Below are 15,816 nucleotides of genomic sequence, written 5' to 3'. Positions count from 1 at the left end.
GTTTTGATTGTTCCCAGAAGGGGAAGGAAGGGAAGCAGAGATGATCTACCTTAGTGCTGCAGTATCAGTACACCCCCCTGCTCCAGCTGTGCCACAGCCATTCCTTCACTGCTTTAGAAGCAGGAATAGCAATAGACAGGCAAGCAGTTTGGCACCCTAAATCAGGGGGATCAAGGACTTCTAGGGGACAGGAATCAGTTTGGTTCACTTCAGTCCGAAAACATCCTACTAAATCTCAGGTTCCACATTTGGTATGTTGTCCCTATCCATTAGCAAATTACAAGTCAAGCACTAAAAACTTAGCAAGCTGCCTTAGAAATCACAATATTTTAAATATTGGCTTATTTTTTGTTTGCTTTCTGCCGCTTTTCTCGAACCATTCACCTTTTGAAACTTTTCTCCATGAGCAGACAGGTTGGAAACAGGTTAAAAATGGAAGCTGAAATCCGTATGTAAACAGCTGGCTCCAAGAACTTGTGCTCTAGGGAACAAAAACTTGTAATGCCAGATGCACAAAACTCTTGTGGGAGTTGGCTTCATTACATATCTCCCATAAGTGTGTCTGTGTGCTTATGTCTGTACACAGTTGTGGTCCTATCTGTGCGTGCATATGTACCTGAGGCTAGCAAAGCATTCACTCCCCTACTGCTCCTGTCTCCGGTCACTCCTCTCTCTTCTCCCACTTCTGATCTCTTCTTTGCAACTGGGAGTGTCTCTCTGCCCTCTCAACAGTACCTTCAGGATGGGGATTAGCTCATATCTTGTATACATTCCCATCTCCACTATGCACCACAAGCTGATGACATGGGTCTTTTTTATCCTTCCTATGCATGGTTAACAGGTGGGCTTTTCTTACTGACTCTCTCTGCTGACTATGTTGGATACTATCTGCCTTTCAGCCAGCAGATAGAGCAGATTTACCCTGCCTAACTTATGTGCTCTGAGTTGCTCTCTAAAAGCTCTTCCAATGAAAATAAAGGGTAATGAGTAACTGATTCCTTTCATGGTCCAACAGATCCCCGATGAAGGGGTAGCATTCATAAGCATTGCTTTTAATACTGGAAATACCTCCCCTTCTATTCTCGGTTCCTGCCCCCTTCACAGCCTGGGGAGCACACAGTTATCTCTCCCCGCTGAAGGCCAGGAGCTTTCCCTCCTTTTCTCACTGCAGTCACTAGCAGTAGGGGGAGTGACGGCAAATCTTATGCCAAGATTTTCTCTTTTTCCAAGAGGAAAAAGCCTACCTGTCTATGCTGAGCAGTTCCTTACAGCATGTGGCTAAGCCATACTCAGCAGCTGTGATGTCAGCTAGGAACAAGCGCTCTGCGGGCATCTGGGAGAAGTTCTGGGGTAGGCAAAGTGGTGGGAATAGTATGGTGCCTATTAGGCTATTGAAAACAAAATGCAGCTGTGTGTTACTGTTGGCTGAAAGCAACCTGTCAGCACCAACATCTCCGTAAGAAGCCAGGCATGATTGTAGCCAGCCTTTGTAGGAGAAGGTGACAGTAGCCGAGCAGTTTGAGAAGCATGTCATGTTGTCCCCTTCCTGCTTCCAGGCCTACTGTTAACTCAGTAGTGTTAGAATTGCCAAACACCACAACTGCAAAGTGTAAGGGGCATGTTGTCAGGTCAGAGAAGCAGTTAGCATGCCTGGAGAAGTGCCATGTCATGAGGAACCATATGGTAATATGCAGATTGCTCAGAAAACCCCAGAGGAGCTGCAACGTTTTGCCAAGTGCTCTGGGTCAGGAAGACACGTGTGCTTTCATGCAACAGACAGACCCAATGCACTGGTCGTGCTTGCTATGCCTTGATGGTATGTCTTTGCTCCACAATCCTTGAAAAATAATATGTACATAGTCCAAGGACTTGTTTATCCTATTTTTTAATTACTGCATTTTAATTACTACTTTAATTTTTAGGATCAGGTCTATTTTCAGTCTTTGTAGTTCACTGAATCTAGAAGACTGTACATTCCCACCCTCTCATGGGTGTGTGTTGTGTGCAGGCCCTGGGCATTGAAGAATGAATCATGTTGCTCCAGTTGGGAACAAGACAGTTGACCCAAGTAATGAGGTTTAGGTAGTTTTTTGAGCCTTTTTGGTGCAACACTGTTTTTCATCTCTAATATATTATGTTTTGGTCCTGACAATCAGAAACCTTGTAACTCCAGATGAACATAAAGGAAAAGAATGAGTAGTTTGCCCTTCTGAATAAAATGAGAGCATGTGAATGTGGGGAGAGAGGGAAAAGGAGAGAGGCATTTGCATAGGTCAGGAAAGGTCATTAAAACATCTGGCAGTAGTAACTGACATGTGTCAAATTTTAGTGTTCATTAAATTCATATTAATGCAAGAATGGTTCTTAAGCTCCAAATGCCACTTTTGGTTGCTGTGTTCCCCCAGTTGATGGTGATGACTTTTCAGAACTGTATCATGCTTGTTTGCTTGCTAGTGGCATCTGACCTGAGGTCAGTCTTCTATTTAACCCCTTCCTGTAGGTCAAAAGACAAATTAATCTGGTGAGAATTGAATTGGAAATGAGGTGTCTGGATAACAGGTGTCCTAACTGTGGAATTGCTGCCAGGCTGAAACATGTTTGCATCTGTTCTTATGCCATCCAAGAAGTCATCTCCAAGGTCAGGGAGACAATCAGATGACATCTGAGATGGGAAGTTGCCACAGGGAGCACAAGTGGCCGGTGCCCTGTGTTAGTATATTATCTTGCAGTCTGGGGGTAATTTCTGAGAGGTACATTTTGAGTATAAATGTAGACATTTTCGTTTGTCGTTAACTTTGTTCCACCTGTCTTTACTACCAGATTATAACTGTAAAGACGGTACACTATTTCCCTTCCCCTTAAAGAGGAGAATCTCACAACTCTTTATTTCTTTTTTTAGAGGATGAAGATGATGAAGAGATGGTGGAACCAAAAGCACAGGATGACTTGGAGATGGAAAATCAAGACCAGAAGCAGGAAGTGAAAGAAGGTACTTTAAAAAATAAAAAGGATTTTGTTACAGTTTTAAAGGACTCAGTCCTGTAAGTAGTTGTTCTCATAAGTAGATTCCATTATTGAGAACAGTGAAAAATGGAAAGAATCACAAGTTCTACTGATCTGCATGAATGGCATAAAAGCAGCAAACTGTATCCCAGTGACCCAGCCAGTAGGCCTGAGAAGCTTGTGAAAGGCACAGGAGTTTGGCTGTCTAGAAGAAGGAACATGGCCTTGTAATTTGGGGACCAGAGTAGGGATTCTTGGATTCCAGGACTGGTGCTTACTTGTCCTCAGGCTTAAATGGCCTAGTTAAGTGAAAGATTTAAAATGTGAATGCCAAGCATTCCAGCAGCACCATAAAGTTGGTTGATCTTCAAAGGTACTTAGAGCCCATAGCTGTCGGTCTGTTTGAGAAGGGCAGACTTAAACCTAGCGGTGGTTAGGAATCTTCCAGCAGAAAACCATTTCACTGGAAAATGTAGGCTGTCAAAATCAAAACCTTTTGTGGAAGCCCCCACCAGGGAATTTAAGGTCAAAACTGAAGCCAGGCAGTTCTAGTCCTTTTTTCCATTTCTCTGGATTGAGACAGTCTCATGTGTTATAAGAGACAAAGATTCAGGCTTCTAGCTCTTTCTGGTGCAGATATGGGACTTATGTCAAGCTGGTGCATGTCAGGTGAGAATGTGAAGCATTGAAAGCACTAGATATTCTGGGTGCGTCTCATTTACTTCTCTCAGTTCTAGTTTTCAAAATTAGAACAGGGATATGAATTTTGATCTTCCTCATCTTTGGGAATTTACTAGGTTATTGGCTATTCTGGTGTATCACTTTGACCAGTCAGCATTCACTTCTGTGTGAAATGGGGGAATAAAGCTGAAATATCAGCAACTCCAATGTGAGAGGAAATGCGTTTCTCATCCAGTATTTCTTAGCTCTGTATTGCCAGGATTACTAACAATGCTTTTTACCCTCTTGAAAGGTAACTTACCTCCTCAGGTAGGGCCTCAGTCACTTCCTGCTGCCGTGATCATTATCAGAATAATTCCGTGGCTTTGACTTGCTTTTCACAACATAGTTTCACTATGGGAAAAATATGGAGTCATTTCACCGACAAGTCCATGAAAGCATTATCTGTGGATTCAGCAGTGGATGCTGCTCCTTTCTCATCTAAGGGAGCCTGGCATGATTTACGTCAATGCCAGAAAAATCTGAGTCTGCTGAGTTGTGACCACATCCGCTATCCTCATACGCTGAAGTGAGTTCCAATACTAGCCATACTGTTCTGATTAGAAATTGATCTTTTTTCCTTCATCATAGAAATCATTGTGGAAATAGATCATCATAGAAATCGCCTGTGCCTTAAATGCTGTGGTGCCTGTTGTTCGTTTGGTCCTTGTAGGCACACAGAATAGGGCTCTCGCTCCCCATTCCCTACAAGCCCCTAACGTGATGCTGCCTCCTTTGGTGCTGCTCCTGCTGCTGCACTGGCATGACCTCCGCAACTACCACTCCTCCGGCCGCTGCTTCTCCTGCGGCCCTGTCACTGCTGCTCTGTGCTGAGCACAAGAAGCAGCGATGGCAGAATTGAAGACATGAGCGAGGGATGCAGCAGCAATGAAAACTGAGTTTTTCCTAAAAATGGTCCTCTCTCCCAAAACTGTGGGGTCAACTTAGATATGGGCTCCAGCAGTCACTGGGCCTAACACAGAGAAGCCATAAAAATTGATATCACTGCACTTATGCACTGTCCTGAGTTGCTGAATGTTCCTATAATATTCAGCTTACAATTGATCCCTTCCCCATTTATTTCCATATAAAAGTAATGCTAGCATTTATACCTGGGGAAAAAGCAGACATTCTTGTATGAAGAGAAGAAGAAAAAACCTAAATACAATCCTAAACCAGTTTATTTTAGTTTTTCATGAGCTTTCATGAGAGCCTTTTACGTGCTTTGCTGACCAAGTGCCATCACCAACATCTCCTATTTCTTTGTTGTAGTTTAGTCTAGGGGAAGTGCTTCCCTTCCTTGCCTAGCAGACCTCACAGGAGCAGTAGCTCAACTGGATTAGTTTAGCCCTAGTCTCTCTGACACACAGACTGCAGAATGTAAAAGCAAGGCACAGCTTGTTTTAGCAGAACCAGCTTTGTAAGGTGCTAATGCTTTACTGGGTTCAAGAAAGAAGAAAATGCATTCGTTCCTGATAGAGAGTGAACTTGACCTGTAGTATGTGTTGTGAAATAGATAAAATAGCAGCGTGCTAATGACTGGCATTAAATGCTGTGAATCAAATGAAGCAATTGTCCCCAAATTGACAGAGAACGGAATCGCATTTTCATCGTTTGGTGTCGTTCTCTCCCTGTTGGCTTTAGCCCTTTTGCCAACAGTCCTGTTTGCCTCTCTTTTGTAATCACCCTTCTCATGTTCTGAGCAACATTCAGAGTTTGAAGCCATCGTTTGTGTTTCATGGAAGTGATTAAAACCATGTTACAAGTCAACAGGAGTCTAGAAGAACATTTCCTGTCGGTGCTGCACTCTGTGCGCCGACTCAGAATTAATAGCTTTTCTGCAAATTAGCACATAATGGGTTAAAAGCATGTTTATGTTGGCATTAAGTACTCTGGCTTCTTTTTCTCTGCAAGGCAAGACAATATTTTGCAAACTTTTTAAAGAATCTCTAATAGATATTATAGTGGCGCCATTCACACTGCTATATAGTAGTTAAGGCTGTGTCAGCACTTCCATTATGAATCCTGTTTTTCAGGGATTTATAACCCAGCCATAAAAATTTGCTCTGGGCTGAAATTTGGTTTCAGCTCAGGGAGCACATTTTTTAACAGATTAAAAAAAATCAGCTTGGTCTTTTTTGAGTTATAGGAGTGTAAAAAAAAAACATGGGAGAGAGAAGTGTGGGGAGAGAGAGGCAGACAATTTTTTCATGAGTATAACTCAAAAATAGGTCAGTATGAAGAATAAAGACTGGATCCAGCCTGTTCAGTCTCCCTCTCCCCAAAGCCAACAGGACAGGATTGCTCTATTTTTATAATGGTATTTTAAGAGGAAATGTGATTTTTTTTTTCTCCATGGTTTATAGATATTCCAATTTAATTCTACAGACATTTATTGCATGCTTAATTTCCTTGTTTTCCTCCCACATACCCCAGAGTTGCACTGCTGGGTTTGGTGAGCTTATTCAGCAGGCACAGCCTTTTGCAGGCTGTGAACCTTGTGTTGGACTGGTCTCAAAGTCACCACAGAGCACAAAGTGCACCTGCAATGCAGCAGCCTGCCTGGCACAGCACCTCTTGCAGCACTTTGGCACCCACGAGGCACTAAGGGCAGAGCAGCAGCTCTAGCCCCCAAAACTATTCCTGGAGTGGGTGGTGAAGACCTGACTGAAGAGCAGTTTTAAGCCTCGGGACCCATGTTTGTTTCTTCCATGTGGTTGCCTGTTGTCACCTGTATGTGGGACCCACGGTCTCCACGCTGTGCTTGGAAGAGCCAAGCGTGGGATATCTGCTGGTTAACTGGGCTCGGCCCTGGCTTTTCCCAGCCTCTCCTGACCACGTAAACAGGTGGTTGGTCCCATACTGTGGCATCAAGTGGGATGGGGCTTTCCACCGCCAGAGAGCTCTGGAGCTCCAACTAAGGCACCTCTTTGTGTCAGGGCAAACCACATGAACAGCAGGATGGACTGGGTCTTGAAAGTGGGCCCCGATCTGCATTTACGTAAAGCTGTAGCTATATCCACAGAAACTTGCATAAAAGGCTGTGATGAGGCCGCCTGGGCTCCACAGCTTTAAAGAGCTGGGCACCCACCTCTCGCCCTGGACCTGTGTGCTGTGCAGGCTGTGGGGGCAGAGAGCAGAGCTCGAGCCAGCTCAAGGATCAGTAATGCCGCAACAAAGCCGCGACAGCTGCGTGAAGCTGCAACAAAACAGGTTGCCGGGTTTGCCCCTGCGATCTTATGTGTATTTGCCAGAGAATCTGTAATGCCACAGTTTCATGGCTGTTGATACCACAGCTGCCTGGACCAAAGTTAGCTCAGATGTGCCAATATATCCTGTCACCGCAGTTTAGCCATACTCCGGGGATGTTCCTTCAGCCCCCATTAGAGAAGCTGTATCTGCTGCGGGGTGTCCGCCTAGGGAAAATAGCCCCTGCCTTGCAGAGCTTGCATTTAAGGCACTGAATCCTCCTAAATGCACTTCAAAATCTCCGTTTCTATGTCTAGCAATTGTGTCATGCAGGGACTTGCATTTTAAACCCAACACAACCAAGATATGCAAGCGTATGGCATATATCAAGATTGACATGAAAGTGAGAAGTGCAAGAAAAGCAAGAGGATCACAGGCTGTCAGGGTACAGGGACCAGAGCTGCTGAGGGCGGCTCAGCACCTTGCTGTTCTCACGCAGCCATTTCTACTGTACTCAGTAGTCAGCACATCTGAGGTTTACATGATTTTAAATGCACACTAAAAGAAATAATACCACTCTTAAAAGGTTTATACTAATCTCCTTCTGTCTCTCATTATATCTCTGTGCTCATAACAAGGCTGCTTCCTGCTTTATTGTTTTTATTAGTTTGTTCATTCTTTCATTCATTTATTATTTCTGTTTTTTCTTTTTTGCCTTTAATGTACTTCACTTACTTTGTCAGTTTTGTACAATTGCTTAAGTTCTGGGAGAATATTTTTATACTCTATTATACTTATTATACTTATTTAAATATGGGTCTTTCTCTGTTTGTTAAATATCTTTTTGACTCCCTCAGGAGAAGACTTGAATCCTAGTATTTAAATATTCGTAGACTTAATCCTGTACTGTCATCACAATTATTTGTATTACATTACATTTACTACAGTCTTGTGTCAGATAAGGACAAGACTGAAGCATTTTTTATCTCTAGTTATTAACTGTCCATGGACTTTTTTTTTAAATCAAAGTATTTTTTTTCTGTTTTGTCCAAGGAAATTTGTGGGCTAAGGACCTGATGTGAAAGATGATATTTCTGAGGATCATGTTAAATCACTTGTAAAATAATAAAATGCCCTTATTTTTCATAAATAAGGGTTGAATAAATCTGTTGTCTTCATGTCATGGTGAGGTTTTGTTACTTATTCTAGACCTCTTTGATCATGCAAAAGTGTAGAATATCTTTCATTTCGGAAACACCTCAGATGTTCTTCCTCTGCAGTGTCCTCTGTGCATATATAACTGTACAGTATTTTAATTTTAAATGTAAATTTTATTTTATTTTGTGTAATATTATACATTAAACTGTGTACAAAGCTTCTGTGATATATGTTGTTGACCTCGTAACTCCAGAGACACCAGGACGAGTGTGCTCGGGGCTACGGGCTGAGTTACGGTGAGTCCCTGGTTACATTGGCTTCCCAGTGGCCCTGCTACGAGCAGGCAGGGCTCAGCGGTCGCATGGAGGCTGCAGCGTGGGTCCCTTTGCTGCCTAACCAGGCACCTGGAGGATGTGTGAGCAGCTAGCTGTGCAGGGCCGGGGAGCAGTTCAGCAGGTCTTACTCCTCCGGCCATGAAGCAGAATGCAGACACGATAGCTCATTACAAAGCTGCGGTGTATAAGCAAGAGCAAAGTCTTACTTTTCTGTAGCTTTCGTTTTATGTTCATTTGAGGAAATAAGCACATAGCTTGTAGCATGGGTAAGCCAAGCATCATGTTAGGTTTTGTTAGACGTGGAAGGTTAGACGTGGTTTGTTTGTTTTTTATTCCAGGTAAAGCACATATTTGAAGCCAAATACTGTATTCTTAAATAGAACATCTGAAGATATTGTCACATCACATAGGTCTCTGTAACAAAACAAAAAAAAACCACTTTGTTCAGCTACTTATGTTTCTCCTAGTTTTCCTTGAAGAGTGTCTGTAGAGTCTGTGTCTGTTGAAAGCTGAGATCAAAGTAACTGTAAGCTTCCAGATAGGAAGAAAAATTGCAGAAAATTGCATAGAGTCTTTTTATTTTATTCAAGGTAATGGACAGAAAGGGAAAAAGAACAAGGGGAAAATGGAGGTGGCTCTGAAAGATAAATGGTTAGAAAATCTTCATATTTGAAAGAACAAGCTTGTCTGTTTTGTTTTTTTGCTTATACTTCATGTATTTGCAGTAGTTACAGAAATGTTTTACACTGGGAAAAGTAATGATGTTAACATTCTTGTAAGAAGAGATTGCCTCAAATAAAACTTCAGAGGCAGCCGAATGAAAGAAGAAAATAAGGTTAAAATATGAAGCTTAGTATCGCCAGGGGGCATCTGGTGTGTCAGTCAGATGAATGAGGTAAGCTGATTTATGCCCTACAAACTTTAGCCAAGGTGTTTCTGATGCCAAGGAGGGTTTAATAGACTGCTGGCCTCCCACAGATCGTTGCTAACTGCAAGAGAGATTTTGCTGAGGTAGAGCTGCAATCATTTGTGTCTCCATTGCTTGTGAACCCTCCAGAGCTCCCAAGCTGTTTATTTTTTGCCTTTCCCTCTTCTATTGATTTTTGGTTGTATTTTCTTTGCCAGTTATAGTTGGCGAATGCCCAAGTAATAAATTTATATTTCCAAGCTGCAGAGAGGATTTGATTTAGCAAATAATTTTTACCATTTGGAGCAGTTTAAAATGAGTTTTCCAGTTGCCTTTGCAGCTATTTTCTCCCCTTTTATGCTGTTTTGCTGCATTGTCATGCTTGTTGTCTTTGGTTCTCGGAAAGCGATGCTTTAGTGGTGACAGTGGGATGTTGCCTCATTACAGGCTTCCTTGCCAGATGAGTTCACTTAGTGCCAATTACTATTCAGTAGTGGATGCTGCAATAGGTCAACCTGTACTTTTTGCTAGTCATTCTTTTTTTTTTCACATGCGTTGCTTCTGTCTAAAGCACTTAGAGGCAAATTGTGCTCCTGCCTTGGTAATTGTTGCTCTGCAACACAGTGGGGCCGTGCAGGGGGATGTAGATGTTCTCTGGATGTGTGGAGCTCCACAGGGACCACTAACCCAGAGGTAGGAGGCATAGGGCCAGGACCATAGGAGATCATCAAAGGCTAAAGTTTCCAACTTCTTAGCTGCTTCATCTCCTGAGGCCCAAATTGGGCCTCCATCCTTTGCATTTTTCCTACCCTCTATATTCAGACCAGGTGTGGTGCAGAGATTTTGTCTTTTAGAGCTAAAGCTTTGACTGGTTTAGGCAAATCTATGCAAGGTGATAACAGCCTCTCCCTACCACAGGGAGCGCCCTAAAAGTAAGTAACCTGAAAATTGGGGGAGCCAAGTACTGCAGTAATGCTGGCCAGACAAATGCTCCTGCCTGTTGCTGAGCTTTGAATCTCTCCTCGCCCCTGGGTGCGTGGTAAAATTGGACATGGGTGCTAGACGGCAAACGTGCGTTCCTGCCTCTGCTCCAAAGTCTAGTGTAAACCACAGGAAAATCAGATGGTGCTGCATCGTTCTGATATCTGAAAGAAGCAGCCGGTGCGGCATAGCACAGTGACTGGAAAATAATTTTAAACTGCAACTTTAAACTGTGCCACTCTGCATTTCATTAGGCATTAAGATATGACACGGTTTGGAGTTAAACTTTAATATATTCTTGGGTGTTCTCAGAGGCACAATGCTGAATTATCTTTTTTGGCTGATGCTATTTTTACCCAATGTGGCATAGAAAGACTGCAAGGTCATTTTCAAAAGTAAAAATCTCAAATCTGTAGTAGAAGGCCCAATACTGGAGACGTTTGATTGACAATTAAACTGTAAGTACAGGTCTCCGTAATTTTGCAATAAACCTGTCTGTCTGTTTATGATGCATTGTTTGTATGTCTAATTATAAATTTGGAACAAAATTCCCTGTTAGCGTAATTCCTGCGATGTCAATAGGGCTTTTCAAGCTGTGAATTTAACATAGTTGCAAGGTTAGTGTGGCATAACTTTAAAGATACTGATGGTGTTTTCTGAAATATGAGTAAATATGAAATATAACTAGAATAATGATTATTTAAAATCACACGTGGGCAAAGGCATGATGGATGTATAGTAATAACGATGCCCCAGTTTCCGTCCCCTGCGATGCTCACATTTTAGTTGCAGTGTACTACCAGCTCGTCGCACCGCTGGAGCAGCGACCCTGGTGCATCCTGTGGAGGCGGCGCTTTCCGAACGCGGCCCGTCCTGGAGGCGCGCTGCGGGCGGAGGAGGCGGTAGGGGTGGGCAGCCACCGCGGGGGCCGTGCCGCTGCCGCTGCCACTCGGCCTCGTGGCATTCCCCTGCCAGGAGTAAAGCGCTGGCTTTTTGTGGGGCTTTCGCTTCTGCTCCCTGAGAGGGGACCATTGGCTATTTACTCCGTTTGCTCACACAAGCTCTAAAACAAAGACAAAATTTGCCCGTGACGCCAAGAAATTGGATGAAGCGGAGGGAGAGATTATGTGAGGCAGCATCTGGGAGCCCTTTCATACAAAGAACTGTAGTATAAGTTAAGAAGATTATTTTATCATAGGCATTTTTTTAAAAGTTATCTGCTTTTAAACAGGTCCCCTGTTATATAAGTGTTCTATGTTTTCAAGTTAGGTATTGCCTAAATGTCAGTCAGAACTATTTCCTGAAATAGGAACACTGGGTTTATTTAATTCTGCATTTTAAGTATTTTCCATTTCAGAATAATAAATATATAAGATATAGGATCTCCTCTATGTAAGTAGGAATATACAGGAGTATATTTAGATATATTAAAAAATTCTTAGTCCTGATTGTAAAAGCAAAGCTTTGGTTTTTGTCCTGTCAGTACTACAGCAAGCTTTCATGTCAAAAGAAACTCTTGCTAAAGATGTTGATTCATTTGGAAAGGGGTAAAATGTCATACTTTTTTAACTATATCTTTTCATTTTCCAAGCTCCTCCTAGAGAACTGACAGAAGAAGAAAAACAGCAAGTTCTCCATTCGGAAGAATTCCTGATATTTTTTGACCGGACGATACGTGTAATTGAGCGAGCTTTGGCTGAAGATTCAGACATATTCTTCGACTACAGTGGCAGAGATGTAGAAGAGAAAGATGGGTCAGTTTTTGGGGGTTTTTTTGGCTTTTGTAAAATAATCTTTAAGAACAAATTCCCATGCTAGGAAAACTTAATTTTGAAACTAACCAAAACTTTTTTTATAATTAAGAAAAGGTTAAAGCCTCCTCTTGAAGGCCTGTGTCACTTTGTTATCCTAAATTATTTTGTAAAATAGCTTCATGCTTTGTTGCTCTGAGTTTTTTCCTTTAAATTATTATGCAGATGGTTTAATATTTTGGTTCAATGTTCTGGTGAAATTTCAAATTCAGAAGAAAAATATTAATAATTGAAATATATGAATATATATTTGTGTGTGTGTGTGCACGTGCACAGGTATGTGTATATGTGTATGTGTTTGTTCCAGCAGTGTATGTCTGTGTGTTTATATCACGATATTTTTACAAATTCAAATTACTGTGGTTTATGTTATAGTATTGCCTCAGGTCCATGATCAGTCCTCCTGTGCTACGCACTATATAGACAAGGATGAAAATGATGATCTCTCAAAGTGTTTGCAATCTCAGCACATAAGATGAGGGGTGACAGGTTGCACATTCAGCAAGTGATGGGGGAGTACTCGTTAGTATGAGAGGAAGTGCTGAGGTTTCAGCAGCCGTGTATCCGCCGAAGCCTCGCGGCAAAGCAGTGGCTGGGGGGCACTTGTGCTGCTGGAGCTCGCTCTGGCACCTCACCCCTGGGTGCTGTGCCGGCAGCCGGCCAGCACTGAACTTCAGCCGATCTGAACGGTGCCGGAAAGCACCAGCCATCCGCGTGGTTGGGTTGGAGGTGCTCTGACTTCATCAGTTCAGGAGGAAAAAATAAGGGAGATTTGGATATAGGCTGGATTTGAAGATGTGGGAAAGGGGGAGCTGAATGCCAGGGCCAGGTTTCAGGTGACAGGGGTGTCCCAGGGCGTTCTGGAAAAGTCAGCCAGAAAAGATTCAGGAAGGCAGTGAGAAATTAAAAACTCTGTTTTCCTGAAACACTTAAAATTTGTTCCTTGATGCAAAATCGTTACCCCAGCAAGAAAGTCAATCAGAGGAATTCAATCAAGGTGGCAAACTTCCCTGGCTGGGCAGGGATTTGAGAAAGAGTAGCCAGAAACCTTTACATTGGTTGTCACTGCATTTGAATCCTCGTTGTTTTAAAAGTATAACTTTGTTGTTTAACTCCATATAGAGATGTTCAAGCAGGAGCCAACCTTTCCTTTAATCGTCAGTTTTATGATGAGCACTGGTCGAAGCATCGTGTAGTCACCTGTATGGACTGGTCTCTTCAGGTAAGGGTGTAACGCGAGGAGCTGTGTTGCTATGTTACTTCCAGCTTCTGTATAGAAAAATATGGACGGGCTCATTTGCACTTTGTTATGTAGACTAAGATGTTATTTCTTAGCTAACAGGAGGGCACTGAGTGAATGCATGTTTCTCTGTAATGAAGAGTAGTGGGCAATAATGAAGCTGTCTTTTGTTTGTATATGTTACTTGATCTTCAAAACCAGGACTTTATATTAAAACTACATGTTAACAAACCCTCCGAGAGGCGAGAATCTCCACTTTTCCTGCCTCCTCCAATAACTCCTTCAGCACATGAAATTGTTTTTAGGACAAAAGGTTTACAATTAAGCCAATTAAAAATAATTAAAACAACTGAATTTTTAACAATTTATTTAATAAACAATTATACAGAATGATATACAAAAATAAAAACAATGAGTAATAAAATTTAATTTTTTGATGTACTAGAACTCAAAATGTGGAAGTATCTGAACAACCCAGGTTGAAAAGGAATTTTTCTAAAGATGCTGGACCCTCTCCTCAAACCTAGGAAAGAGGAGACTGCAGCTGGCCAGGGAACAGGCTGAAGTAACATGCCTGGAACGTGTCCAATTTCTGTACAATGCAAACCATTGTCATATTTCAATGTAAAACTTACTGCAGAACTGCCTAAGCTTCCCAAAACCATTATGGCCACATCAGCAGGGTCCAGAAACCAGGTGAATTAGTTATTCCAGTGGAGAACTGGAATTAGTATGGACATATCACTACAGGTCCTGTCAAATTCATTCGGTCCCAGTTTCGCTCCATCCCCCTCATTCTCTGTACTTCATCCATATTAGTTTCTTCCTAGGTCCCAGCCTGGAGCAAACCAGTTAAATGTCCTTGGCAAGGAATCCAAGGAGACTCTGCTGCAAGGTCCACAACATGGATATAGTGAGTCTGCCCCAGGAGGACCTAGACTTGAAAAACAGGAAAGCAAGCCAGTCTGCCGAGCTTGCCCCGGCACCAGCCTCAGACATATCCTGGTGGGTCCAGAGCCCTGGTGCAGCCTGGTGCGGGCAGCAAAGACTCGATAGGTGTAGCTTAGCACACTGCTAAGAGTGAGCTTAGCTTAGCATAATCTTAGAAGTAGCTGCTCTTTCTATGCTGCATGCTGTGCTGTGCCATGGTAGATGTGAGTGTGGACGCGGCATGTGTTTAAGTAGGTGAATTGTGCCTGAGGGCTGGGAAGAGACAGAGTTAGATAAGGGGCACAGTGAGTCCTGCTGCCATCCTGCTCTCCCGGTGGTGGGGCTACTCCCACCCCTCCAGGTCCTTCTCGGTCAGATGGCAGCCGATTGCAAGAAAGACATAGTATAAGCAGCGGGGAAGAGAGGAGTTTGAGGGGCTGGTGAGCGTAGCTGGTGGCTGTGCTGGCCTGTCTGACCCACCCAGACTGTAGGTGTGTGCACAGCAGCCAGCTGCAACCTCTTCTGCATGTGCAGAGAGGCTTCTTTTATACTCACACCCCATGTATGAAATGAAGAATTTATCCCTTTGCTTTCATACAAAATATCAGCTTAACAGGTATCCACTGGTGTGACGTGGGTGGCCTTTAAGCACATATGGATTTCCACAGAAATCAAACATAAGCCTGAGGAAACACTTATCTTAGGTTGTTCACTTGTTCAGGGGCTGGAAATTACATGGAATTCTTATCTGATATTTTCCTAACAGGCAGCTCTTACTGTATTCCCAGGGCAGCAAGAAAAAAAGCCGCCTCAGAAGAGCACTGCCAAATGTAATTGCTCAACCCCTGGGGCACACAGGCTAGTTCTGCTTCCCACCTCTTTGTTGCAGGGTGGCCCCTCCTGCCTTCCCCTCCGTTAACTCCTCGAGCGCGGCTCCCTGGCACCCCAGCCGGGCTTCTCTGCGCCACCCCATGCCAGCTGGCGAGGAGGCACTGTGGCCTCTCTTGCCTGCGTCAAGGTGTTTAAGGCAGTAGAAACTGGAGCTGGACAGAGGTATTTCACTTAACTCAAGCTCTGCTTCTCACATGCACTCTGGGACACTGCAGTGTCCAGTATGCCAAAGGATAACTTGAATACTCATGGGAACTGCAGAACACATTGCTCAATTTTTCGTGATAAACTGTTGCTGCAAAACATCCTGGAGGCAAATAGAAGCTTAATCAAACAAAGGACCTTGATGCATTGATTAAACAAATTATTCTGTTCCCTAGTCACATGTACAATATGGTCCCAAACATGTGGGATCACTCATGCCATTAAAGTTAACCCGCTAGCCCCTTGAGTCTTTTACAGAGCAAAGGGAAAAAAGCTTAGATCCTTAATCAAGGATCTAAGGGAAATGCCCAATAGATTTAGTGTAAACATAGAGAGTGGGATCACCTTGCTTTGTCCGTGAGGTTACGTAGCTCATCTGAAGCCAGCAAGGTTACAGTCTCAGAGATACTGCTGAGTCCCTCTTGACTCTCAGAGAGCAACCTGGTA

The 15,816-nt window shown here is 43.1% G+C and overlaps 1 protein-coding gene across 3 annotated transcripts in view; it reads left to right on the top strand.

Moving 5' to 3' along the window:
• The window catches only part of DYNC1I1 (dynein cytoplasmic 1 intermediate chain 1), a 202,400-nt gene that overhangs the window by 107,706 nt on the left and 78,878 nt on the right, over positions 1 to 15,816 (top strand). For all 3 annotated transcript variants that reach the window (XM_067291673.1, XM_067291671.1, XM_067291674.1), the window contains exons 7-9: positions 2,900 to 2,989; positions 11,885 to 12,047; positions 13,227 to 13,326. In XM_067291673.1, the coding sequence (XP_067147774.1) occupies positions 2,900 to 2,989; positions 11,885 to 12,047; positions 13,227 to 13,326 (353 nt within the window). The remainder of the gene's footprint in view (positions 1 to 2,899; positions 2,990 to 11,884; positions 12,048 to 13,226; positions 13,327 to 15,816) is intronic.

Source organism: Apteryx mantelli, chromosome 2, assembly GCF_036417845.1.
Source record: "Apteryx mantelli isolate bAptMan1 chromosome 2, bAptMan1.hap1, whole genome shotgun sequence".
Lineage (NCBI taxonomy): Eukaryota > Metazoa > Chordata > Aves > Apterygiformes > Apterygidae > Apteryx > Apteryx mantelli.
This window is presented reverse-complemented; position numbering and strand designations above follow the sequence as displayed.